Genomic DNA, 26,841 nt, shown 5'->3' on the forward strand with positions numbered 1-26,841 from the left:
TGAATTTAGTAAAAAAAAATCTGGTAAAAAAAGTTGTCAATGGTATATAAGGAAAATGTGAAAATAAAAATCACTTCATACAATCAACATAGAAAAATGAATTAACAAAAATAAATACATACAAATAAAAAAATGAATCTAGTTTTAAAATAAAATGGTTAAAGAAGCCCAAAACATTTACATATTAAGCAGAGAAGATTAGGTGAGTCATTTCTCAACTATCTGTTTAATTATTAGCCTGGGTCTTAACATTATGCATCACCTGCGTGTAAAATCCAAAACGTCATCAATACACATGAAACCATGTCATGCAGCAGTTCACGGACCACACAAATACTCATTCTTACACAAACCATCGTCACTGTTAATCACAGTTACAGTTACAAAGGGGGGGCAGGTACAGACTGGCACAAAGTATCTTATTGTGAAAACCCAAAGATTGAATTCAGCTGAGTCACTGTTTTATATGTGACCTCCTCACCGGAAAAGTATCATGAGTCACTGGGTTTACTGAATGAGAGAGCAATGATTCAGTGTCACTCTGTCCTAAACACAACACACATCCCTGCTGCTGACCCCATTGCAAAATTGCCTGCGGTCTCAAAAAAGGAAAAAAAAAAGCGTCATATCTGAGATTCCTCAAATCATTTATCTGCTACTGTGACTGCTCTGTCTTTCTTTTAAGATGTTGAAATAAAAAAAAATTCTCCTACGCACATTCTATACATGACATCTGTACTTCTTCCATAGAGGGAGAGACACGCCGTATGTTTGGGAGGTGCTGTCTGTCATTACAAATATTTGGAATTTTTTCACTGAAAACCTCAGGAGGGGATCATTAATCAGAGTGCAACAATCTGCACCAGCAAATGATGTCACAGTCTGCGTATCTTCTGTATGTTTCTGATCAAATTACAAATTTGTCTAAATTTTCCAGTGTAAAAATAAAATCCTCCATTTCATTCAAGTGATATTGCTGCTAAAACACACACAAAAAAGCACCAGTCTATGGAAGCAAAGACAGGCAACACCTAACTACTGAAAACATAATGTTGAAAGTCAATCATTGCTGAATTTATAGCATTGAAATACAATAAATACCTAGAAAAGGGTAACTTCAAAATTTTGATTTAAATTATTATTATTATTATTATTATTATTATTATTTGTAGGTTTACACATCCAAATATAACATTCAAAATATTCAGTCTTCGAAAAACAACTGAACAATAGATTGTCAACCTTAAATAATAAAACAAATCAATTTGATCTGATGAAAGTAAAAAAAAAAAAATTAAACTGAATATGTAAGATATATTGGGAATGAGATCATGTTTTAAGTTCAGAGGAGAGACTGGACACACTAGAATTTTCTCTTTTTGAAAAAAAGGAAATATTGGAATATATGTATTTTGCGATAGGAAAACTTTGAAATCATCTTCTTAATTTCAAAAAGAAGGACACACTGCACAAATAAAGATACATGTAGTTGGATCTTGGGTACTCTGTTGCTTTTAAAATCCAAATTATTAAGGCATTACTTCCATACAGTAGATCATGAGGCTTAACTATGTCTCCTCTACATCTTCTTTACACTCACACAGCTTTTATATCTTACATTGAGGTTATATATTTCTGGGCTCTGCATTATTATGATCAAAGAGCTCAGCAGCATCAAAACCCCAAGAGCAGCTGGAGATAAAGCATGACAGGAAACCAGTTTTCTCATTGGGGAACTTTTTAACTCTTTATGATAGGGAGCTTTTTTTAATCTTTATTTTGATTCCTTTGTAAAATTAAAAAAAAAAAAAAAACAACCAAAGTTTCTAAAAAATACTTTATTTTTCTTAAAAAAAAGGCAAAACACATTCATTTTGAAATAAGATACATAAATACATTTTGTGCTGTTCTGGTACCATGCATTTCTCAGGCTGTAATATTCGACATGGAGTCTAAGTACATTACATGTTGTTTACAACAGGCTGCTTCCAGCACATAATATTGTACGGCCCATGTTTTTGCATTTCGCCTCACACAGGCCCATTCATGTCAAGATTTCCCTCCCAGTTTGAGAGCGACTGCACTCAGGCTGAATATGTGTCATAAAAGCAACATCTTGAGGCCATTTCAGTGAGTGAAATGAACAATCTGTTGCGTCTCCAAATTACAGATGTTAGCTGACTTCCATGCAGCTCTGCGTGATGTAAGTTGTGCTGTGCAGTTGGAGTAAGAGAGATGCCAGCAGCAGTGGAACAACTCTGTGGCAGCAGCCAGAGCAAAAAGGAATTATAACATGGCTGCGAGACATACAGATGGAAGCTTCAACATGAGATAAACTGGGGGGGGATTTAAATATTGGACTTTCTTCTCTTTTTCATCATGGCAGAAAAAAAAAGCCCGGAGCTTCTCACCAGCCCAGTGCCGCTGGATGACTGGAAGTCTCAGCTGGAACGAGACAAGCTTCTCAAAATCCATATCAGGGGAAAAGGCTATTGTGTGAGAGCTGGAAAAACTGCACTGAACACTTGTGATCATCCAGTAACACTGACACAACTTCCGACAATGAGACTGATGGAAAAAACACAGCCATTCCAAAGCTATTACATATTTTGACACGTGGGTGCAAAAGCAACTAAAGCAACGTTAAATAGTCAGACCTTTAACATATAGTTTGAGTCTGAACAGTCAGTCTTTTTTGCACAATAGACTCCAGTTTGTTTCTCTAAGCTTGTATTAGTTTAAGGAAACCTGTCAAATCAAACTTTTAACACGTAACAAAGTGCAAAGAAACAAACCAAAGCTCATAAATACTTAATACGCCACAGCATACACTTTAAGTCCTTAAAACCATAATCAATCCATTCACGCTTTAATTAAATATATAAAATGAGGAACTCTCACAGAGAGTTTTCAAAGAAAACATAACATAACATGCTGCATAACCCTATTTAAATTATTCTAACATGACCACATGTAATAATAATGTTTTCTAAACCTTTGTACTAACAGTTTGTCATGTAATATTCATCACACGATTAACACTATTCAAAGAAAACCATGGATCGCCAAATCTGATTATTAATTTTTTTTCAGGCAAATTAAAGGATTAAGTGTTCCAAAAAATCTGCTACTTATTAATCTTCAATCATGTGACAACTCATCGGATTACTAGAAAAATGCATTGACACAAGGCTGCAAACAGGACAGTTTTCTTCGCTTATTAAAAGCTAATGTTTTGGAGATACATGGTTTTCACAGGACGGACAGCTTCTCTTAATTCTCAACTCTCTGAAATCTAGGAATAAATAAATATCAATATACTATAGATCATCGCACCTTGGTTTTGCATGTTTTGTCCTATAAAGTAACATTAGTGAGCAGTTGTTCTACGAGCGGGGACTACAGGCTACGATTGAAGTCCTGATACTTTGTGTCCACATTTTTTTTGTCTTCCAGGTTTAATTTTCAGAAAACACACTTAAATAAAAGTTAATAAAAGTTTAAAATGGACCCAGTTTGGGTAATTACTAGGTTATCTTTATTAAACACTGCAAGTGAGGTGTTTTAACCCTTCATTAGCGTTATTTTTTGGGTTATTTACCCAAACTAAAATATGGTTATTCTGACCAACAAGCTCAAGTTTTACCTTAACCCTTTGAAATCTGAGCAAATTGGTTTGATTTCTTTCAAAAACATAGGAAGAATACAGTGAGCAACTTAAGAGCACATGGCCCCAAAAATAACAAAATATTAGAAATATGTTACAAGAAAATTACCTGAAACTGATCAAATTTAAAAAAAACCCAAAAAAAACAAACAAGAAAATGATCTGGAAAAATTATAAATTTTTTTCACTAACATGATTTTAAACAGATAATTATAATAATCATAAATATAGTTTTCAGGACATTTTCCCCCAAACTTTTATTATTTTCGTGTTACACCTGTTTTAAAACTAATTTTCAGGTCATTTTCTTCATTACCTTTTAATCATTTCTTGCAATTTGTGACATTTCTTGCGAAGTTTGTCATTGCATTTTCCCTCTTGTTTGTGAAAGAAATCAAACCAATTTGCTTGTGGTTCAAAGGGTTGAAGCTGTCACAAATATCTTCTTATTATTATTCATTAAAAAATGATATGCATGCAACGGATACACATCTAAACATTTGTTAACAATAACAAATGCTGACATTTGATTTTAAAAGAGCTAGATATGATTATAATGGTTTGCAACCATAGCATAATTTATTTAAAGTACGTAAATAACTTACCAGTAATATTTAAAAACACAATAAAACTGGGTCAAAACAACCCATTGTCTTAAATGCAGTGTTGTTTTAGTGCGATGGTGACCCAGTGGTTTTTAGTGTGTAGGAAAAACACGCAAAATTTTTCTGCAGCTGGTTTTCAAATCACAGATGCGGGAACTTCCTTAAACTTCCCACTGAGGGGTATTCAAAATAAACCAGGAATTAGCCATATACTGCACGTATACTCATGTGGGGGGACGGACTTTGTTTCCTTCTGCATCTCCTGGAAGCGTCTTTGTACAGAAAGCCTCGGACGTTGTAATGTGCTTACAGTTAATTAACTGCGATGAGCAGTCTCATGGGACAGAGTCTTATCTCAGCGAGCGTCCAGTCTGTTTTCTGTTCACTGTGTCTCAGCTGCGTCATGCATGGAGATGCTGGCCTCCTGCTTCCTTTGCCTCTTGTGCCTCCAAAGCAGGACGCCCAACAAGAGGAGCAGCAGGAGGCCCAGCGCTCCCCCGATGAGTCCTGCTGTCAGAGGCAGACTGCTGTCCCGGGGATGGTACATCTGGCAGGACCCCTCACCTTCTCCAGCATCATTAACGGCAGACACACAAACCTTCACGATGTGGTCCCTGTTTCCAACTCCACCGCTCCTTTGATTCCTCCCAAATGTCTTTGTGTCTTCCCCTCCTACTGTCACAACATAAGATGTGACGTATGAGTAGGGCGCACACCAGTGAACGACAACCTCTGACCCGTTCCAGGACACTGATCTCAGGTCGGGAGCTTCGGGGACTTGGTTATTTAAAGTGAAGCCTGGACACAAGCAGCCGGTGGAGGCTGCTAGATCAGAGCAGGGGATCTGATTATCCAGACAGGGGTTGTAGTCGCATCGCTTAGTAGTTTTTGAATATGGAGACACTCTGATGTTTACAACAGGGGTGACTGGGTCTTCATATTGAGTGTAATCCTCATCAGAAGCCACAAAGTCCTCGGTCAAAAGTGACATAGGTTTCATGGCATTTGTCTCTGCGTCTTGAGATGTGGTAGGCAGAGAGGAGTAACCTCTGATGAGAACCAGGCAAATGATCACCAGGGAGAAAAGAAGGTCCCTACTGGCAGCCATCGCTCTGTCTGGAGATCACAGGGAGCAAAACACCATCAGTTAGTTGGAAAATCTGGTTTTTTGCATAGGAATGATAAGTATCAGCCCCTTGGGTTTCCTGCCATATGTACATTCAGAGACTCTTCTGTTTTCTTGCATGAAAGAGCCTGAATGAGGACGAGCAGTTATTCCTCCCCTGATGCTGTGTCTTTTAGAGATTATAACTGCAAAGTGAGGGAACGAATCGCTTAAATGTGAGCCTAGTTTCTGCTGGAAAAACTTCTCTAAATCCAGAGCGCACCGCTTTAACACTTGCAAATGTCAAAACTTGTGGGCACTTAATTAGTTGAAATCTATTATTCTGTAACATCTTTATGAATGCTTATATGATTTTGTACACAAAGCTGCTTGAAATAATCCTCATTTGTTACATTTTTGAGGTACTTCACACTAATTCAGCATTCCAGGCGGTATTGCACAACAGGTCCAAATGCCTGCACACCCAAATCACAGCTGCACAGCCCTCTCAGATGGATCCAGTTACAGGAAAGCTGCCCTTTCCACAAGAATCCACACAAAAATACCTGAAATACGCTTTGTGGTGGACATGCATGAAGAGCTAGGACAATCAGCCCATTCAGACATCTCCTAAGATACGTTAAACTTTACCGAAAACAGAGCAGGAGCCCCCATTCAATAGTGCTCTTTTTGCCAAAGCTAAATTCTCGAGTCAAATATTCAAAGATATGAACTTACCTGTTGTTTGCAAAAGTTTATCTCTTATTAAAATATGAGAGAGCTCCTCGTCTGTCCTCCACTTGCTCTCTCCTCCTTTATACACTCTCCCCAAACAATCACCTCCTTCTTTCCACCCTCCCACAGTCCCCCCTTATTTCCTTCTGCACCAGCTCCACCTCCCTTCTCCTTTGCTAAATAGTTTAGTAATGTGAGTGACTGAGTGTACTTGCTGTTAGTGGTATTACTATAGTCTGCTATTAGTTGCATCACTGCTACCTAATTTTCTTGTGAAGTGAACCACATGGATTCCTGTATGTTGTATTCCTGAAGGTTCGTCAGAGCATTTCTCGCCTGTTAATGAGCTCTTGTTTCCCTTTTTAGGGTTGAGGGGAATTGTATAGGATTGGGAAATGTCTGTGTCGGGTTTTCATTCATTGGAATTTGTCATCACTGTCATATGCCAGTGGCTTCAGGCAGCACATTCCGTCGTCTTAAACACTATAACCTCTCACCTAAATGAAATGCATCACTTAATTCCAAACAGTGAGGCAAAGCGGAAAGGAGTGAAACTTTTGTGCAGCTGTTGACCATAAGGCCGGTTATAAACCTGACTGGACTTGTTCCCGGAATGATAAATTTCCATGCTGGTACTTTTCTTAAGAAACACAAATGGGTGAAAATAGGAGGTGAAAAACCAAGTGGTTGTAATTAACTTGATGTTACACCAACAGAACAACACCAAAATGCCACTCAGCGCTTGAGGGAAAAGAACATGATGTTTTTGTCAATGCGACATGTGGAAAAGCAACTTTGTGTGACAGCTGTGGCTTTAAATCCAGCTGCTCACATCTCTGCTCTGCTCTTTTTGAGCTCTGTCTGCATAAAAAATGACCACGAGTAGCTTGCATTGTCCTGTACAGGAGTTCAGACAGCTCTGACAACACCTAAATATAAGCTTATACTTAACTGATGAAGTCAGTGTACAATTATACTGTAGGGGAGAGCGGGGTCCGTTTGGACAGGGCTTTTTAAGCAGTCTTCTAAACAACCATACCAATGCCAATGCTCATGCTGCGTTTTATTCACAGCTTTGAAATCTATGGCTTCTAAGTGAAATTTTGGCTCCTTTGTTGTTTTTCTTCTGCTGTACTGTTTTAGTTATATCACACATAAACATCATATTGTTGGAAAGTTGGTTTTCTGGATGGTGGTTCTTGTGTAATTAATTAATTTTTGTTGGTAGTGTCCAAAGTGTGTCTGGTTTCCCTTGGATGGTTGGGATGGTATTGTTTATAGTTCTTACTTTGTTACAAATCGGCAAAAAGAGGATAAAAACATGACAAAGGCTTTTCCTTATTTGATAAGACCCATGTGAATTCACTGTGTGTAAAAAAAAATGCATGGGCTTAATACAGGCCTACATTTCAAACACTTAGGATACTCAATTTTTTGAATGTGCAGACACTTTTTCACATTTTTATAGCTCTCAAATTGTTGTTATTGACTTTCTTTTATGCCTTTGATCATGGCTGTAGCCGGCACAGAGGCATTGTGTTTTTAGGTTGTCCGTCCATCTGTCCACTTGGACTGATGAACTGATTAGAATTTGGTGCTCAAAGGTCAAAGGTCAAGGTCACTATAACCTCACCAATTACATTTTTAGGTTTCTCTCCTTCATGTGAATCTGCAGAATTCTGCTGACAGATATAACACCATTTCCCCCCAATAAATTATTTATTACTTTTATTTCTTGTATCATTATTTTCTATCGCGTCTTGTATGAGCATTTGTCTGTGGGTGAGTAAAGGTGTTTGGGTCTAACAGGAAAGAGTGCGGGCGTGAAGGTGTGAGGGAGATGCATGTATCTGCATGTAGGAATGTGGGTATATTTATGTATTGTGAAATACTGGTTGTGGGTATGTATTACAGTATTTGTCAGTCTAATACTGAAGAGCATGCGTCTGTTTTTGCTTAATGTTATAGCCTGTAAAGAGGTTTTTTATAAGAAGCCATTGAGAGAAACAGTGACACAAATTTCAAAATAAATTAATAGAAACAAAGATGGTGTGACACACAATATGAGTCTGTTGGAGACAGAGCTGAAGACACTGACTGTGAAATACTTCTGTTGTGACTCTGGAAGTGACACAAAGTCAAGCAGATGGTAACTGTTAGATGGTTTGTTATATAATGCCTCAATATGCACTGCCCCGCCTTGCCCTGGACCACATCACTTTTTCCCCGAATCACTGTGTGCCTGGGATGGATCTGCTTCCGTCATCAAAACAAGTCCATAAGGAACAAATTATTTTTATATATGAAATGGAAGCGGCCCAAATGAATACTACGAGGTCCTGTTATAGCAGGATCACAAGACCTGCAGAACAAACCGCACCAGTTAGTAGCATAACATTAAGATATGATCAATGCAATGCAAATTTTATACATTAAAAGTCAAATAAATTATTATCATGTGTTTTTTCTTTCTAACAACCTGGGGAAAACAACAAAATGTTGAGGCGCTAGAATAGACCAACCCGATGCCCTGCATGAGGCAAATTTGATCCATTAAACTAGAACCACCGGATTCTTCTTTACTTAGATCATTTTTAAAACCTAATTTCATCTTTAACCCTTTGAAATCTGGATCACCATAAGTTTTCTTAGGCTGCGTTCAGACATCTTTAGCAATCTATTTAACCCTGTGAAACCTGAACAAACTTGATTTGATTTTCCAAGAAATTAGAAAAAAGTGACAAGAAAATGACCTCAAAATTAGATGAAAGAGTGTGGGTGGGTTAGGGACTGGTTTGAAAAACTGTCAACAAATCTATATTTATATTAACAACAATTTGATGTTTTGAAATTATGTTGGAGCAATAATTTATCATTATTATTATTATTATTATTATTATTATTTAGTTATTTTCAGGTCATTTTCTTGTAACTTTTTTTTTTTAGACAAATTTCCTGATAATGTTTTGGATATATTTTGGTAATTGTCTCCTCATGTTTTTGAAAGAAAACAAACAGATTTGCTCAGGACTGAAATGGTTGAAAGAGCTAGTCTACTAACTGTTAACAGATGCAGGAATAAAGCATTGCAATATGCTTTTTCAATCATAATTGCAGGCATTATTTATGGGGAGTGAATTGCCCGATGATTACACTCATCTCTCTGAACAAATAATAAAAACATGATAATAAAAAATGGCCCTATCTTAGTTTAAACATGTTGTGCATGTCAAGTGCTCTGTATTTTCCTAGTTTGTAAGGAGTCAATCCAAAGGGAGATGATTTCTGTAGAGCTGGCTTCCATATCATTCATTACAGGAGTCCACAGCGCCTCCTAGAGCCTGCAAAGTAATAAGACGCAAAATTGGTCCAAAAAATTAAGAAATAAAATGAGGGTGTGTTTCGCAAAGATCCAGGCGGGTCTGTGTTTTCTTAGTTACACAACAGGGTGTAGATGACATTGATTAGTTTCCATTAGTGATTGCACTGTGACAATGAGCAGATCGTCTGTGAAGCATCACAAAGTTCATGATACGGTCAGTTTCACAGCATCCTGCATGAAGCGGCGCAGCCTGCAGCACACTGTTGGTGAGGGATAAGCTGTTATCTCTGTCGCTTGTTTCAGAGTTCGTATAATCCTCCGAGAGGTGAATGACCTGCGGGTACTTTAGATATTGAACCCTGAGAGTTTAATTTTAGACTGAGAAGAGGAAACTTAGGCTTTTCGCCGCAAATGGCTGCTGCGCTGCCGGGATATTGGATCACATTTATCCCTCAGTTGTAACTTGCAGGCTGACAAATCGATTGTATAGTAGCCAACACTTGCACTGTACATCGGCTCAACTGATAAAACAAAACAAAACAAAATAAAAAATAATTGTCAGACATGGAGCAAGGTTTGAATAATTGAAACCAGTGACCATTACAACTCCTTTATGGCAATGACAATTTTATGTAGACAGCACATGTCATTACACATAAAAAGTGCTTTAAACAGAACATATAGAAGAGAAAACAGATGAGAACATAGGTAGCCTAAAAATATATACAAGATACAGTCGCTTTTGAGCATGACTCATCAACATAATTTTAAAAAATCACAAAACCATCAACACAATCAAATAAGAAAAATAAAACCCTATATGTTATTGAGAAAAAAAACAAAAAACACCCCGACTTCTCAAAAGGTCAAATGCTAACTAGCACTTTGTTTAATTGTGTAATATAAAGCCATGTGGTTTTCTTTTAGAGGTGCAACATGACAGGACCTGTCTATGTAGGACCATCATGGAAAATTACATATATCACTGACATAATTGTCAGTAATCTGACATGTTTTTGGATTAAGTGATTTGTAAAGTCTTTCATTTAACCCTCTTTTAGTGTCCTGTTACATCAATCAATTAAATATTTTTAGAAACACGTGGTCTTTCAGTATGGTCGTTCGTCTATATGTGTCGGCCCTGCGATAGTCTGGCGAACTGTCCAGGGTGTACCCCGCCTTCCGCCCGATGACAGCTGGGATTGGCTCCAGCCCCCCCGCGACCCTTACGGGGACAAGCGGTTACAGAAAATGACTGACTGACGTGGTCTTTCATACTGTCTTGGCTGTTTTTATAAAAGGAAAACAACAACAACAAAAACAAGGAAAAGAGTAGACCAGCTAAATGTCATTTTTATCACCTTACCGGTCAACTGGGGGAAACTTACCAGAATGATCACCAGAAGAATAAATTGAAATTAATGAAAATGAATTTCTCTCTTTAACTCAGTTTTGCTTGCTAAAGATTTTTTTAAATTCCTTTTCTTTTTTTTCTTCATTTGTACGCACAAAGATTAGAGTAAATTACGTAGGTTATAAATATAGCAGTATATCTCACAAATTAAATTGTAGAAAAGCATGTATCAATTTTCTCAAAGCAAGTTTTGTTATTTATACGAAGGGTTCAATGCAATAAATAAATGAAATGAATAAAAAAAAAACACTTTTTAATATGCAAAATTGAATAGAAAAAAAAATAACCCGGTATGCAGCCGGTAATTGAATTAAAGCATTATCCTGGCCGCTTTATGATGCTGTACTCTCTTCAAGTCAACACGCAGGGCACATTAAACCCTTTACGCGCCTGCTTTGCAGGCGTCATATCTGTGCGACAGGCCTCGGTGTACAGTGAAAGAGCAGTTCTGCAGACAAGCTGGAAATGGGTGAGTCGCTGCCGGGGGCCATGGTATCAAAGTCTTTAAACAATCAGTTGCGGACTTGAATAACGCCGTCAAACACCACCGGTACGTTTCTTCTGTAGAGTCACAGTCTTTGTTTTCTGACCGTCTGGCGCTGTTGGCTTCCAGCTAGCAGGCTAATGTTAGCTAGCGGAGTCAGGCCCAGCAGAGAGTTGACTACACTGTTTTTGCCAGCGACGCCACTTACACAGCTAATGAGGCAGAAGTAAATGGTGATGCTCACTGCTGCAGCGTATTTAAGCATCAAAACTCGCACAATTACTCAATTAATTTACATTTTGACCAGTTTATAGTAGCACAATAAACGTTAGCATTCGGGTTAAACGTTAGCTAACTGAATCAAAGCTAGCTGACGTTGAGATCATGACATCCAGGAGGACAGGCTATGCTGGGAGCATGGATTCCTCTCCTTCAAATAGCGGCAACAGCTCAGTTCACAGTGGAAACCGCAAGCAAAGTATCATCAATATCCCGGAGAGGCCCGGGGTAGAGTCCTGTTACGACCGGAAAGTGGACAAGGCTGCATACGGAGCCTCGCAGGGCAGCATGACCGTAACGTCTCTGAAATCCCGTCTCGCCCCGACCATTCAGACTGCCATGTCCGCTGCAGTGGACACTCTGCTGGGTGAGGTGGTGCTTGTGCTCAATGAGACTCAGCAGGAGCTATTACACAAGGAACAGGAGAATGAAAGACTCAAAGTGCGCCTGGAGGTGTCGGAAAGGGAGCTAAAGACTTTGCAGGAGTGTCTGTGCAGCGCTCAGAAGCTCATAGACCAGCTCCAGATCTCATACACAGGCCCTCAGTCCATCAATCAGTCCGTCTTCGCACCATCGCTGTCCTCCATGGCCTCCATGACTTCCGGCTTGGACCGGGACCACCAGAACAACCGGAATGTGAACGGAGCCGGTGTGGACTTGGGTCTGGGTGGATCTGTGGATGAGTCGCTTCACGGCTTTGAGCCACGGGATGACTACAAAATGTGCCAGCTTTCAATCCAACCAGATGGCTCTGTGACTAACCACACTCTGGACTCCTTCGCCTCCAACACATCTCACATGTGCTCCGATTCCAGCAGACCAGGTAAATATACAATGAGTCTGAAAACATGCTGTATATTCAGGGTTCAGTTTGTATGGAGGAAGATTTTTGTGTCAGCAGATTCACAACCTGTGTTGATGTTTAATCTGAACATAGAAAACTTCTTCCACAAATACAAAAAAAGGTCTGTAAAGTCTAAAAAATATTTTCCTTTTAAATTTCAAAACAGATCTTCAAATGCATAAACAAATTCCACAAATTAAAAAGAAGATATTGTGTGTAGAAAATGCAAATATGTAAGCACAGAATTGAGATTCACAAAAAAAAAAAAAACTGGACTCACAGATATTGTAAATGTTAAGAAGATATATATATTTTTTGTGTTTGTCGGAGGCACATTAACACATCAACATTAACATCATTGATGTGTTTTCACACATGTAACATTATATAGACAAATCTTCTCCATAACTTTGACTGTGAGTTGAAGTGAATCAATAATTTACCTTAAATGGACACATCAATTATTTTCGTGTTTTAATTCTTTTTTTTGTGTTTTAATCATAGGCGGGGGAAAAAACAGTATAGCACAGTATTGAAATATTTGGTGCGCAATATTGTATCAATACACAGACATCAAATATTGATTTATTATCATATAGATTATTAATAGGGTAGCTTACTATAACAGTTAAGTTGGTTGCTTCTTCGGTCCACTATTTACATTTTGCTGCAATAGAAATGATAGAAGTGAGAAACTTTATCTTTAAAAACTTTATTTGAGTAGATGCTGACAACTTTTACTTTGGGGACATAATTTACAGTTTAAAGGGTTATAAATTGCAAGATTTCACAATACTTTAATTGCAATACTCAACGTATCACAACACTTAGTTTGAAATTTGCAATAATATTGTATCATGACAATATTGTATCATGGTGATATCACCTCTAGTTTTAATGCCTCTGTGGTAACGATCTCTACACGTTTCTGTTTGTCTTCAGATGAGCGTCAGGCTCAGGGACCAGGTGGAGCATCCAGGTTTGAAATTAAGGAGGAGCAGGGACCTGCTTCAGGTTCTGGTCAGCCCAGCAGGAAGGAACCTGGGTTGCGTAATGACAATAGAGTCGGGGACGGTGACCTTGGCTATGTTCAAGTTGGAGGGGAGGGAGGTTCCCAGCGTTCCTTCACTCAGCCGCTGCGCCACCAAAGACCTGTGCGAGAATGCACCGACGCCTTGCAGCAGCAGGGCGGACTTGACGGACAGAAACAGTTGGCGAGGACTTCAGGAGCCGGGAGAGTAGACAGTGTTTCCCCGGGCAGAGCGGAGGACTCGGCGGGACCTTCGGCCTCTGACACAGCAGGGGAGCCCTCTGGAGATCGGCCACACCACTGCTTGGAGTGCGGAAAGACCTTCCGTCTGATCTCCAGCCTGAAGAAACACATCCGCATCCACACAGGAGAGAAGCCCTACCCGTGTGGAGTCTGCGGACGACGCTTCCGCGAGTCAGGCGCGCTTAAAACCCACCTGCGCATACACACAGGCGAAAAGCCGTACTCTTGTTCTGAGTGTGGAAACTGCTTCCGCCACTTGGACGGTTTGCGCAAACACAGGCGCACGCACACTGGAGAGAAACCCTACGTGTGCGCCATCTGCGGAAAGCGCCTGAGCCGCCTGCAGCACCTCAAACACCACCAGCTCATCCACACCGGAGAGAGACCGTGCTGCTGCCCCTTCTGCAACCGCAGCTTCAAGGAGCCCGCGGCGCTGCGGAAACACATCCGCACCCACCGGGAGGAAGGCGGTCACATGGGGATTGGCGCCAGTGATGACACGGACCCAGATGCCATGGATGACATAAACAACCTCCATCCAGCAGCTCCGTCCCCGCAGATGAGGTTTGGGGAGTGGGGAGCTGAGGAGGACGACAGCTCGGTGGTGGACTGTGTGTAGGAGACGATTAAAGGAGTAACTGTCTGCTGGTATTCTTACCATGAAAAGCTACTCGAAGTGCAACACGTGGAATAAGGTGTTTGTGCAGTTTGTAAACATGACAGATAAGGTCATCTCTGCTCCATGCTGTTTTAGTGATGGAGGCTACATATAACCCTAGCCTTAGAGTTTCCAGCATTTTCATGTTTTACATTCTAAGATGTAAAAATAACATTTTAAATATCCACTGTACATTCTTCAACAGCGAGTTTTTCCTTTTTTTTTTTCCGGACAGTCATCAAGCAGCAGCAGTAGCGTTCAGGTTGTTCTTGGCACAGGAAGTTGCTAGTTTGCTAACTTCCCGGCAATAATTTGGGAAATTGATGGCAGCAGTGGAAAAGAGTTGTTTCCTCTCTTTAAAAATATAAGTGCCTTGAACACTCACTCAACCGTCAACTGAGTCACTGCTGCTGCTGCTGCTGTTCAGGACCGTTCTCTCCTGGATTTTAATCAGGACAAACGTTATGTTAAAACTCTGGTTATGATTTTTTAAAAAAGTTTTATACTTGGACACACTTGGATTTGCTCCCGAATTATTATCATTCACTTATTAAGCATGCTTTTGCCAACACACTGAGCTGCTCAGAAAGACAGAAATGGATCCACAGAGCTGGTTCATGCTTCATGAGTCCTCACCATGCGCATCATGTAGCTGGGCATTAATGCCTAAACCAAGTATCACAGTGTTTTTCTTTTATTTCCATTTTCTTTTAATCCTGTGCGTTTACACAATATTTATTAAGTCAAATGAATGGTTAGTTTTTGATGCACATGCACATAATATAGCATGAGCATCTTGATTGACATTTTTTCACCTGTCTTGCTTTGATTTGATCGGACAGTTGAAGTTTGGGTGGGGACGAGATGATATGCAGCAAAGAGCTGTAGGTCGAAATCTAATCTGGGCTGTACTAAACATTTAGCCACCCTGTTGTACAAGTGGCAGACACTCTACTAGGTGAGCTACAGGACGGCTCTTAATGAGTCCTTTAAGAGCAGGAATATAAAACTCGTAAATAATAATTTTAAGTAAAACCCCAGAAAATAAATGTCTCATCTTATGATATTTATGTTGTACTGACTCTCAGCTCAACCTCAGTATCAGGGCTGCACTATTAATTGGAGATATAATTGGTGTTGCGATATGGCCAAGTGCAATATTTAAGTTGCGGGTGCTGCAGTTTTTTGTTAAAGGTCAGGGTTTGCCGTCAAACTCCAGCACACTGTCTAACTTGCAGAATCATGCATTTACTGCGACGCTTTGGGAAGGCAACCTTATTGGGCAAACTGTTGTGTGATGAAGAGAAGCCCTCTGAAGGGGAGTGGCTGAGTCTGCAATCAGCCACATTCCCCATTTGCAGTGAGAGGGCACAAATACCAAACATCAGTTTACTGCGTGATCTACAATAATATAGACAGAGGCAGAGACATAAAGGTAAAAAGTAAAATATAAAGGTAAAAAGATAAAAGTAAAATGTGTCACAGCATACCAGTATAAATGAAGCTTTATAGTGGTCTACAAATCATACTCCAGATGTAAGGAAATGTGTTTTATTTGGCACAGACCCCAGCAAGAATCACACAATCATTACTTTTAGAGGTTTTTTTTTTGTGAAAATTACATGCAAAAATTACCACTCCCACTGAAATTGCAACATGAATTGCAATATCTGTCAATATAATCGCACACATTTTTTTTTACTGCTTATCCTTTATGTAGTTATTGCAGCACTATTAGCCTGTATGAGTTTTTAATGGTGTGTAAATGTGCAGATACAAACTAAAGAATGTATCTCTGTGCTGAAGTCATCTGGTGTCTTCACCAAATGGATTAAGTTCAGAAATATTATACCTACAACAGTTTTTTCAAATAGTTTTCCAGTTGCATAAAGAAATCTTGTGCTTATGAGGGACCAAAGCATATTTGTGAATACTGTTGTAATATTACCTCTATTTCCAAATAGTAATGACTATAGAAATACCAGTGCATTCATCAAATTTATGAGCGTAGCGTGGCCATGCAGCCTGCCCCGATAATTCCATCTCTGAGATAAAAAGCTAACATTATTTACACTTGTTGTGTGTGTTTCTTCATGAAGCGTGAACCAGTTTCAGTCTTCAGTCGACAGCGTCCCATTCTGAAGGCCTGCACTGCTCTGTCTTATCTCTCCCCGTCTTCTGCGCAGCCCTCGTCAGTTACACAATGTTTTCTGTCGAGCCGAAATTATCTGTGTCAAGAATATCGGAAGATATCCATACACGGATCGAGGGCACAGTCAGTTGGCATCAGCATGCGCCCAGATCGACAGCTTCATCACTGCTTCAGTGTTTCTCCGGTCTTGATTATCATCCCTCTCTGATGGATCATATCTTAGCATTCCTGTTTTTTGTTGTTGTTGTTTTTGCTCGAGCTGCTGCTGTTAGTCTAGAAAGCTTTTCCTTTTCTGGACTTGTATTATTGTAACCAGCCAGTCACTAGCAATCACTAGCAGACAGATTTTGGTGCTTGCATGTGCATATCTGCTGCTTCGCTGACGCTGTACATAAGAATGTAGTTTTAGCCATTTTATCTGGATTAATGAGGGTTTTACATTTGTGGAAAAGTTTTTTTCTTTTTTTTTTTAAACGTAACGTGCTTTGAAAACATCAGTATGCTAACATGCATTGTAATTATATCTATATATATATATATATATAATCTTATTAAAACTCTTTTTGACGTTCATCCTGGTGTAATACTGCATCGAGGTTAACAGCAGAGCGTTAATCTTCTCAGCCTTTTGAACTATACTGTAGGTCTCTGGTGTCATTTATCATGTATACTGCTATAACGATCTCCATGTAACTATTCTGTGTACATTTACAAGTGTAAGTCATTTTGAAAAGGCACTCAAAATGTTAAATATCTGTTACTGTATACCCAGAATTGCCAAGGTAGTCTTGACCCCAGATAATCATATTTATTGTTTTTGTATAACATACAGACTGGGGCTTTGCATGTAACTGAAATGGCATTTCTTCCTAAAAAAAAGTCAGTGTTAAATGTGAAATGAGTAACTTTTTTATGCATCGGTGTCCAACATAATTCCCCACACATCACATTCATCCCGTTACCTGCTGTAAATGTTACCATATTAAAGGGCCTTGTTTCTATTTCTTTTCTTTCTCTGGCTTTTATTCCGTTTATGAAATTAAGAAGAGGCTTCTATTTTACATTAAAACCGCAGTAGAGCTATTAACTTGATTGACGATGCTGCCATCAGCTCGAAGCTGTCCTAATTTTAGATCATCCCTTCTGGTTATCACAGCGTTATTACTTCCGTTTCAGATTGTTTCATTGTATCATGACAGGGAAACCGCATTAACCCCGGAGGACAGTTTTCACACTGACTGAAATGATGCCAAAAAGTTTGTGTAGGTGCTGTCGACACGCCCAAACACAGGTCTCAAATAACACCTTACTCTTCTGCCGCTGCTGAGTAATGACAGCTGGGTTCATGCACACAAACTGCTGTTTGAGGTGGCCTTTGGCGTGATTACTGAAGCTTAGCTGGGTCGATGTTACTGAAAAAACGTGAATGTACACAGTGGCATTTCATCCATCGTAACTTTTGTGTCATGCTGTAGTGTTGCTGATGATATAATCTTATTTTCTTTTATATGTCGCTCCTCCTTCTTCTTCCAGATATTTAAAGGGAAGGTGGTACAGAAGTAGTGTACGTTCATTAAAATGTGTGTAGACAAAAAAGGAACAGCTGAATAGAAAAAATACAGTTCACAGCACAAAAGTAAAAGGAAACAATAGTTAAAGTTGTTTGTGTCGTGCTTTTGTGATAATATTTCATAATCTGAAACAATGCTGGTTTGTATTGCTGGAATGTTTTTGTACATGTTTTGGCGGAGCAGGAATCGCTGCAGAAATACCATCTTAATTACATGTTGATAATCAGATTGGAAAAACACATCTGTGTTTTTCAAACTTGTAGCACTCGGACTCAGTGGGTGTTTGGACCTGCTCCATTTAGTTGATCTAAAAAAAAGGCCAACCCCCCTGTGCATTTTACACTTTCTACTGAAACTAAAGTTTTTGAAGTTTAAAACTTATAGACTCACTTGAAAGGAAGCAAACTTGTTCCAACAAAACAGACCGCAAATGGGGGTTAAGATATCAAGTTGAAGCAAGCGCTGCAGAGGGCACAATAAACACAATATTTCCTTCAACGCAGCAGTGGAGCTTCACACAGTGCAGAACTCCTGATTTACTCGTGAAAAACAATCCGGAGAGGCATTTCTGTAGTTGATGAGAGAGGAGTGCATCTAAACGAATCACAGCAGCTACAGTATATTTATAATATCAGTTAGGAAACTGAAAGGAAATCTCAAGAAAATACTCTGAACCTGCTGTTAAATGGATGCCATGAAACAACATGAATTTGACTTTTTTTTACAGTCACTGTTAGTGGTTACTTTTATATGGAAGCCTCAGGAGGCAAGAAAAAAGCCCCGGGATCAGTTATTATAAAGCTTTAATTTGTATTTTAGAATTTGATTATAATTAGTAATGCATTAATCTGTTCATCACTTCAATGCTGCAACCGGTGATGCTAATTTTAACTACTTCATATAATGCTATGTAGTTAATCAGTAACAATCTATGTATCCTGTGTGGAGACATTAAAACTCACCTACAAAAACGCTTTTAGTCCTATTTAGAACATTAGGTAGTGTTGCACTTCAGCCTCTTGTGGCTGACATTAGTATTACAACCGCAAACTCTAAAAAAGGGTCCTGGTCAAGGAAAAACTCTCCTGCCAGAACTTTTTTTTTCACTTAGAAACAATTTGACAAATAAATCTGGCAACGTGTTTTCCCACCTGTTTAAGATTATTTTTAAAAAGAAACTTAGACATATTATTCTGACAAAATCTTTTTTTCTTTTCGTTTTTTTTTTTTTTTTTTACCTGTTCATAAATCACAAACACAGGAGAGAAAACAATTCAGAACAAACTCAGGAAATGGATCACCGCAATTTGTTTTCTCATTTTCCTCTCAGGGCCTCCATACTTTGCAAATTAAGATTTTTAAAATACTGGTACAAACAAAATACCATGTTTAAGGGGCCATTTTAATGCCCCTGAAGATGTGCAAAGAAAGAGCTTTTATTTTTACTTTTGACCCTTGAGGTACAATTTGCTTATAACCATGATGCACTTTTAAACAAGTGAAATTGTGAATGCAAGGGTTCCACTTCTAATTTCATTATATTTTTGCTTCAGTAAAGGTTTATCAGATAGACTCGTCTCTGTTAACAGCTGGTTTAATCTTTAGGTTGTGTAACACAGCTGTTTATTTCTGTCTGCTGTTTGTCATTAGTGTCATGAGTGACGCTAAGGTTTCAGCTTCCAGAAGGGAAGTGATAATGTTGTACTAATAATAATACCCGGAGATGGTTTATGTGTGACCTACAATGTATTTGCATTCTGTGTGTGTATGTGTGTGTGTGTTTCTTGGCAGCCGATGATGTGGTGATGGCGAGTAGCAGAGGCAGAGAGAAATGTGAGAGCGGCCTGTGAACTCTCTGCAGCCACATGCAGTCATTTCCTCAGAGACTGAAGGTAAACACTCACTTTTTGGAGAGGAAGTGACTCATCTCTCTCTTATTCTCATTTTCACTGCTTTCCCACATGACCCCCTGTAATCCATACAGTACCGTGCCCTCACATTTTTAATTGTTATTTGGGTATTTAAGAGTTACAGTTCAGCTGCAATGACAATAACGTTATGTTCGCTTAATTAAAAAAAAAAACTATTTCATTACATTATGATTTTATTTATGATTTTACTGCACATTTTTTGTTTCTTTATTTTCTGAAGGATTTTTATTTTCGTCATTTGGGTCGAATCAGGAATCCTTTTATGGTTTTGTTTTGGTGAATTTATGGTTTGCACATTAGAGTGTGAAATTTGGAATAAACCTATATCGTGTCTGATATCAGATAAACTGACCTGTGAAGTCAACACAACACGAAACACATCTGTACAGCTGTGGTGCAGATGTCGCATATTTTTCTCTAAATGTTGAACTCTTGTGAGACAGAAACCAGATGTCCACCTTGCTGCCATCCATGCAGGTGGTGTAACGCTTGATACCGACCTCGGCATGACCCTGAATACCCATATCAGAAAACGTCTGCACATGTGGAGTATGTCTGACAGAGACGTGGACTCAAGGCACATGAATGGGACTTGAATCACAAGTTTGCAAACTTAAGACTCGACTTGATGACAAAGATGTGCAACTTGACTTGGACTTTGACATCAATAACTCGTGACTTTGCTTAGACTAGAACCTTTTAGACTTGAAAATACTTGATAGCATCCCCCGAACCCAAAGATTCACAGGAGTGTTATTTAAAAAGTGTGCAACAAATCATTAATTCCTCTTTGTTTTCTGAATCAATTAACATTTATGCTGTTCTTTCCCAGCAAGTCGACACTTTATTCCGCTTTATTCCACTTTGTTTGAGCTAATCCGACAGCATCCAGTCAAGTTGCAGGATAAAACCATGAAGGACTTTATGTAACTGAGCGCCATTTTAAAAAAATGACACCAAAGATCATTTCCTTTCCATATAAAAACTCTGCAGTTGTTGACGAAAAAAAACAAAATGCAGCAAAATTACAGAGGGAGATGTAATATCTTTCAGCCAGTTTGTTTTGACAAATAAATGCAAATTTCGTAAGGCATTCATGGAGTGGCTGCGTTTCAGGAGGTAGAGCGTGTCACCCGTCCACTAACCGCAGGGTCGGGGCTTCAGTCCCCCGCCCCTCAGGTCGGCATGTCGAAGTATCCCTGGGCAAGATACTGAACCCCAAATTGCTCCTGGGGACTGGACCTTCAGTGTGTGTTTATGAACGTTTCAAACTGCAGGTGACACCTTGCACGGTAGCCTCGACCCTCAGTGTGTGAATGTGACAAGTAGTGTTAAAGTGCTTTAAGTGGTGGAATGAGTACAAAAGCTTTATATAAGTGGAACCATTACCATGATTTTTGTAAATTATTACTGTTGTTAAAATTGATTTTAAAAATTGCATTTAAGTCAGTGAAGAGTGCATTTGTTTAGTACTCCAAACTCACAGTATGGGACTTGGAACTTGTCAGTTTTGAGTCAGGACATTCACTCAGGACATAGCTTTCTTGGTTTCAGATTTTACACAGGGACCTGCCGCTCTTGATTTGGGACTTGAGTTTAAAGGCCTAAGACTTAGCCTACTTGTGACTTGCAAAACAATGACTTGGTCCCATGTCTGATGTCTGAAACTTGGAGGACTCATTATTACTAACTGGCTGACTTATTGACATATCAACACCAAGCTGAACAAACAGAAAAAAACAATATATTTTCTAAAAATAATCTAGAGACAATCCAGGTCTATGTGCAGGGGCTGTCATTAATACGGAGTTGTTACTGATTTATCAGTCTCCACAGCTCAGTCACAGGCTCATTTTTAATACTTTTAACATCAGGCACTAACCAAACACAAAGGTGCGATGAATTACATGTCAGTATTTTTTTTATTCTCAGAGTGACACCCACAGCTGTGCAGCTCTGATCTGCAGAGAGGGCTCTGTGCGGGGGCAGCAGAGGAGAGCAGAGGAGAGCAGAGGAGGGGGTGTCAGGGAGAAATAACCAACAAGGAAACCACTTTCAGCTTTGCTCCTGCACCGCCTGGCTGGCCCGCAGCCAGCTTTCTCCAGAGAGGGTTGGCTCACCCCTTCTCCTCTCCTCCCTTCTTTCTCTCCCAAACCCACATACGCACTCTCTCCAACTCTCCAAAGCAGCAGGCGAGAAGAAGAAGAAGGAAGAGCGACAAAAGCGAGGGCAACTTCTGAAAACACAACAGCAACGAGGGCAACAAGAAACTTCTCAAAGATGTCAAACGTGTCGGTTTTGCAGACGGATCACTTGGGAACGCGAGGGGAGTGATTTTTTTTTTTCCTGAAGGAGAAAACAGGAGGGGAGGACGCGCTTTTTTCCGCCGTATGAGACGTCAAAAGTCTGCCTCTGTTAAACAAAGCTTCTGATCTGGAGCTGAAGCCGTCAGCTGGTGATTTAATGTCCCCGGGTCTCTGTGGAGGGCAGTGAAGGATGCCAGGATGCCCACTCTGATCTCCCATCTGCTTGTCATCTGGCTGAGCGTCCACAGGCTGGTGTGGTGCACGGAGCGCTCCTCCACACGGGAGCGCTTCAAGGTGGTCATCGCTCCTCTCATCTGCAAGCGGATCTGCCTGAAGGGCCAGTGTCAGGATACCTGCGAGCAGGGCAACAACACCACGCTGATCGCCGAGAACGGCCAGGCGGCCGACACGCTCATCGGACAGGGCTTCAGGGTCGGTGAGTGAAACAATGCTGTTTATTTACGAGGGGATATAATTAGGCCACTGCGATTAACTATTAGTGCTGCTCTGACCTCTGGGTTTATACTTTCTCCTCTGCGGAGCTTTGTGGGGGTGACGGGGTTTCGTGCGCAGAGATGGACTGTTTATGGGGTTATCTGGAAATATTTTGTATGATAAAAGTTACACAGGTCATCAAGATAATCAAACTTCTCTAGAACTGTAACTTTCTATCGCATTCATCAGTATTTTAGGCATTATTGTAGGAAAATAACTTTTTTTTAATGGTTTAACTAGACAATACTAGGGCAACTTTCTATGAAACTCCATAAAATGCTTAATAAAAAAATGTTACTTCTAGGCAGTGGTGGAAAAAGTAACTACTTAATTAAGTAAAAATGGAAACTTTTGCTCCATTCCAAGGAAAAGTCCTGCATTTAGGTTCTTACTTCAGTGCAGCTGTAGATCCATTTAGGCCTAAGTTTCATAAGTTTCAAAAGCGAAAGTACTGCCAATACAGATAATCCCCTTTCAGCAACTTTCAGTGTTAAACCTGAGCAAATTGGTTTGATTTCCTTTAAAACATTTGAAGAGGGGAATGAAAAGTTGAACAAGAAATGGCCCTAATATTAGTAAAAAAAAAAAAATAGTAAACAAAATTAAAATTATCTGAAAATTACCCCCACCCCCACCCCAAACAAACAAAAATTAACAACAACAAAAAAATAAAAATTACCTCAAGAAGGTACTAAAAAAATTAAATACATTTTCTCTCTATAACATAATTTTAAATATATGATCAAGCTTCCTGGACATTTTCCACATTTTTTTTACTTTCTAATATCTAAAAATCTCCAAATTATTAGATAGTTCGAGCAACTGCCAAGTTGGTCATTATGGTAAGTTATGTCGGTCAAGTTTTGAATATCGAGGAGGACCCCCCCCCAACACACACACACACACACACACACACACACACACACACACACCTAAAATATACACCTATACACTTGATATATTTGCACTTAAATCTGTAAAAATATGACATATTTCATGATTTCACCATATGTTTTATATATGACTCTTTACCTTGAAAGTAACTCATAACTACAGCTGTCAGATTTTGAGTAAAAAGTAACAAATCTTAACTCTGTAATATCGTGGAGTAAAGTTAAAAAGTCTTTTAAATTCAAAATAATAAAATAGAGTACAAATACTCCATCACAAAGTAGTGCTTTAGTGGGCTATAGTACACGGCAAGTATGACTGATTCATTCAGGCCTTATTTTCCTTAAAAGGGTCCTATCTTCTTTATAGCTTACATCAATTTGACACCAGCTGCTCAGAACCACTATGAATACATGTCATTAAGATTCATGTCAAGCTGGTATAAACTCTGCTCCGCAAATAAATAGGTGGCTAAGGCGAGGTGAGCCAGGTTTACCCTCCACTGCAGCGCTGGAAAATGTTTCCATGTTACACTTTAATTACTGAGGCATGGCTCATTACATAGCATATAAATGTACTCTTAAGATCTATATACTCCCCCCTGACTGCAGTGTCTGGTTGGCATGAGTGGAGCCTTTCTGCACTGTATCAGATCAGCTGTGGTTAGACGTGGAGCCTCATAGTCTCCAGCTCAGGACTGCATTTCACTGCTCCTCTTTGCTCTCACTCGCTTTGTGTTGAGAATAAGATATTAAACAAGAAAACTGAGGGTAGATTTATTGTCTGAGCTGTTCAGCTTTGATGAGAAAAATAAGCTTCTTCTTACCAACATTTCTGTCATTTCTCTCTTTGTATCAGCAGATGGTAATTATTAGCCACTTTATCCCCTTTTCATCAAAATAATGAAAATTCATGTGTAGCACAAGTCTAAAATAATAAATTATAGATAACAGCTGTGGTTCAGAGCCAGCTTAATGTGATGCAACAGATTCACATTTCTGTTGACATCACGTTGGCACCAGCAGCATCTTCCCGTCGGTTCAGTTTTAGCAAGAAATAAAGCACAGTAAACTAAAGCAATCCTCAAAACTCACACCGTGTAACTTAAAAACCCCTACTTTTTCTCCTAAATTCTTAATGGTGGTTTTGTTTAGAGTATACCAGTCAATCTGGAGGTTTACACACATGTTTGTGTGAATGGATTATAAAGGAGAAGGTAAGATCCAGGACTAATGAATGAAAAATGTGTCTTATACTCTTTTTCCACCCAAATTGGTGCATGTTCGCAGTTTTTAAAAAACTGGAAACCTGTTAAAAAAGGCAAAAGACTGCTTTCCCATTGCCAGTAGACCAGAGGAATATGCCGTCCTGTTTTTTGTACTGTTATCTCATGTTCAAAGTCACAAACAGCCAGAAAGCCAGTTAGTAAATGGTAGCAGCCTGGAGGCCAGTGAAAAGGTCACGGTGGTTGCCTGTTTTTTTTTTTATCTCTTACATATTCAGTGTCTCTCTCAAACTTGGTGCCAGCTACATTTTGAAAGATGTCTGAGCACTGCTTGGACGGAGACGGATGGTATTATTGTATTATAATTGCCTATAGGAGCCGATTGAAGGTGGAGCAAATAAATACCTGTTAATACTGCAGAGTCAAATATCCCAGGGGTGAGTGCTGATTGTAACCTGTCCCATTAATATAAAATCCAGATGTAAATAGTTTATTTGTCCAGTGGGTAAGGGGTTTTAAGCAATGCTTAAGCAACTTTACATTCATCTATAGCCATTGAGGAAATTGGTAAGAACTAGAAGGGCACTCGGATAGCGCAGTCCTCCACCTGGGCCAAATGCCCTTTCTAACAAAGTTAACAAAAGCGAAAAAAAATGTTTCTGTATCCACCGTGTGATTCAGACTCACTCCGAAATTTAGTGAGTTTTTCTTTGTCCCATGCTACACACTTTCGCAAAGTTCTATAATCCTGCTGACAAACAGTCAAACTGAACTGATATCAAAACCTCCTCTGCAGAGGTAAGAAGTCATGACAAACCTATTGTCTATAAGTTGAGGGCTGTAGTGCCTCTTGGAGTTGGTCACACAGATGTAGCCTCTCCAGCTGTTTTTATCAGTTTGCCCATGTGGAAGTAAGCCGTCTGGATTTAATCGAGGTCAAGTGAATCCTACTTGTAGCGCCTTGACAGTATTGTTCCTCCTTGACACCACATAGAGTCAGAGAGTTGGCTCAGCCACCGGTCCCCCCACTTCTCCCCGATTTCTCTGTGTTGCGTCACGTTTTGGAGCTTCTGTGTCAAATAATTCAGGAGAGACGTTTAAGATTCCTGGAATACCTCCTGATGCTTCACATTTGGTCCAGATAGTGAAGCGCTACAGTCACCTGTCTCCTGGGTATCACAGTCAAAGTATCCGAAAAGATCTTAAGTGAGTGTATGAGTTTTTGTGGCAGAGGGTTCAGCTCGGAGAGGAGACGTGTGTTGTTCAGTGCGAGGGCTGGAATGTGGGGTGGACAAGTGGAAATTTCTCTCTCCCGTGTTAAAACGGCCATGGCTGTAGCAGCAACAATATGAAGACTTTTCCATATTTGAGCTGTCGTGACATCAGCACAGCGAGGCCCAATCTGAGTCACCCTTTCCTCAAAAGAAACAAAGTTCTTGCCAGTTTGTGGAGAATACATTTTAGTGCATGTGCTTCAATATGTTCAAGGATTTTCACAGTCTATGAAGTTATTGTCTGAATTCAGGTGGAATTTGGTGGACATGCAGGCTGAGGGCCAAGAAGGAGTCAGGATAAGTGGAGATCTGGATCTGGGATTTCTGCCAACTGATGAATAATTTTTATGGCCATTACGTTGAAAGTAATAGAGAGAGAAAGTTCATTTTGCAGGTTAACATGATAAAGTGAAGAAACTGGGAACACTGCTGTTATATACATCTTCCCTGGAAACTCATATTTTAACGAAATAAATAAATGTAACCTGAAATTTAAGTCGCATGAATGATATCCCAGAGTTTAGCAGCTGTAGAGAAAAGTGGAAAACATGTTAGTGTTGGCCGAGGTTTGAGCTTCCAATGGGTTTTTTCTTATACATTGTTTACTTTG

The 26,841-nt window shown here is 39.5% G+C and overlaps 3 protein-coding genes across 5 annotated transcripts in view; 2 read left to right on the forward strand and 1 right to left on the reverse strand.

Annotated features, from left to right (window-relative positions):
• Positions 1-1,823: 1,823 nt before the first annotated feature.
• On the reverse strand, positions 1,824-6,853 carry LOC121952522 (LRRN4 C-terminal-like protein). Its single transcript, XM_042499267.2, has 2 exons — positions 6,116-6,853; positions 1,824-5,388 (listed from the first exon to the last, which is right to left on the reverse strand). The coding sequence occupies exon 2, from the start codon at positions 5,378-5,380 to the stop codon at positions 4,655-4,657; it is 726 nt and encodes a 241-aa protein (XP_042355201.2). The 5' UTR covers positions 5,381-5,388; positions 6,116-6,853; the 3' UTR covers positions 1,824-4,654.
• Positions 6,854-11,270: 4,417 nt separating this feature from the next.
• Positions 11,271-17,539, forward strand: LOC121952879 (uncharacterized). Its single transcript, XM_042499736.2, has 2 exons — positions 11,271-12,434; positions 13,398-17,539. The coding sequence occupies exons 1-2, from the start codon at positions 11,717-11,719 to the stop codon at positions 14,345-14,347; spliced, it is 1,668 nt and encodes a 555-aa protein (XP_042355670.1). The 5' UTR covers positions 11,271-11,716; the 3' UTR covers positions 14,348-17,539.
• A 2,361-nt stretch (positions 17,540-19,900) lies between these two features.
• ltbp3 (latent transforming growth factor beta binding protein 3) overlaps positions 19,901-26,841 on the forward strand; it is a 43,104-nt gene continuing 36,163 nt past the window's right edge. For all 3 annotated transcript variants that reach the window (XM_042498942.2, XM_042498944.2, XM_042498943.2), the window contains exons 1-2: positions 19,901-20,001; positions 21,973-22,782. In XM_042498942.2, the coding sequence (XP_042354876.2) occupies positions 22,545-22,782 (238 nt within the window). In that variant the 5' untranslated portion in view covers positions 19,901-20,001; positions 21,973-22,544. The remainder of the gene's footprint in view (positions 20,002-21,972; positions 22,783-26,841) is intronic.

This window comes from Plectropomus leopardus, chromosome 15, assembly GCF_026936395.1.
Source record: "Plectropomus leopardus strain MGB_pleo_1.0 chromosome 15, ASM2693639v1, whole genome shotgun sequence".
Lineage (NCBI taxonomy): Eukaryota > Metazoa > Chordata > Actinopteri > Perciformes > Serranidae > Plectropomus > Plectropomus leopardus.

Excerpts from the sequence above, each read along its gene's own strand:
- LOC121952522 (XM_042499267.2), bottom strand. The coding sequence starts at position 5,380 with ATGGCTGCCAGTAGGGACCTTCTTTTCTCCCTGGTGATCATTTGCCTG.
- LOC121952879 (XM_042499736.2), top strand. The coding sequence starts at position 11,717 with ATGACATCCAGGAGGACAGGCTATGCTGGGAGCATGGATTCCTCTCCT. Across the intron at positions 12,435-13,397 it reads CTCCGATTCCAGCAGACCAG|ATGAGCGTCAGGCTCAGGGA; the intron begins GTAAATATACAA and ends GTTTGTCTTCAG.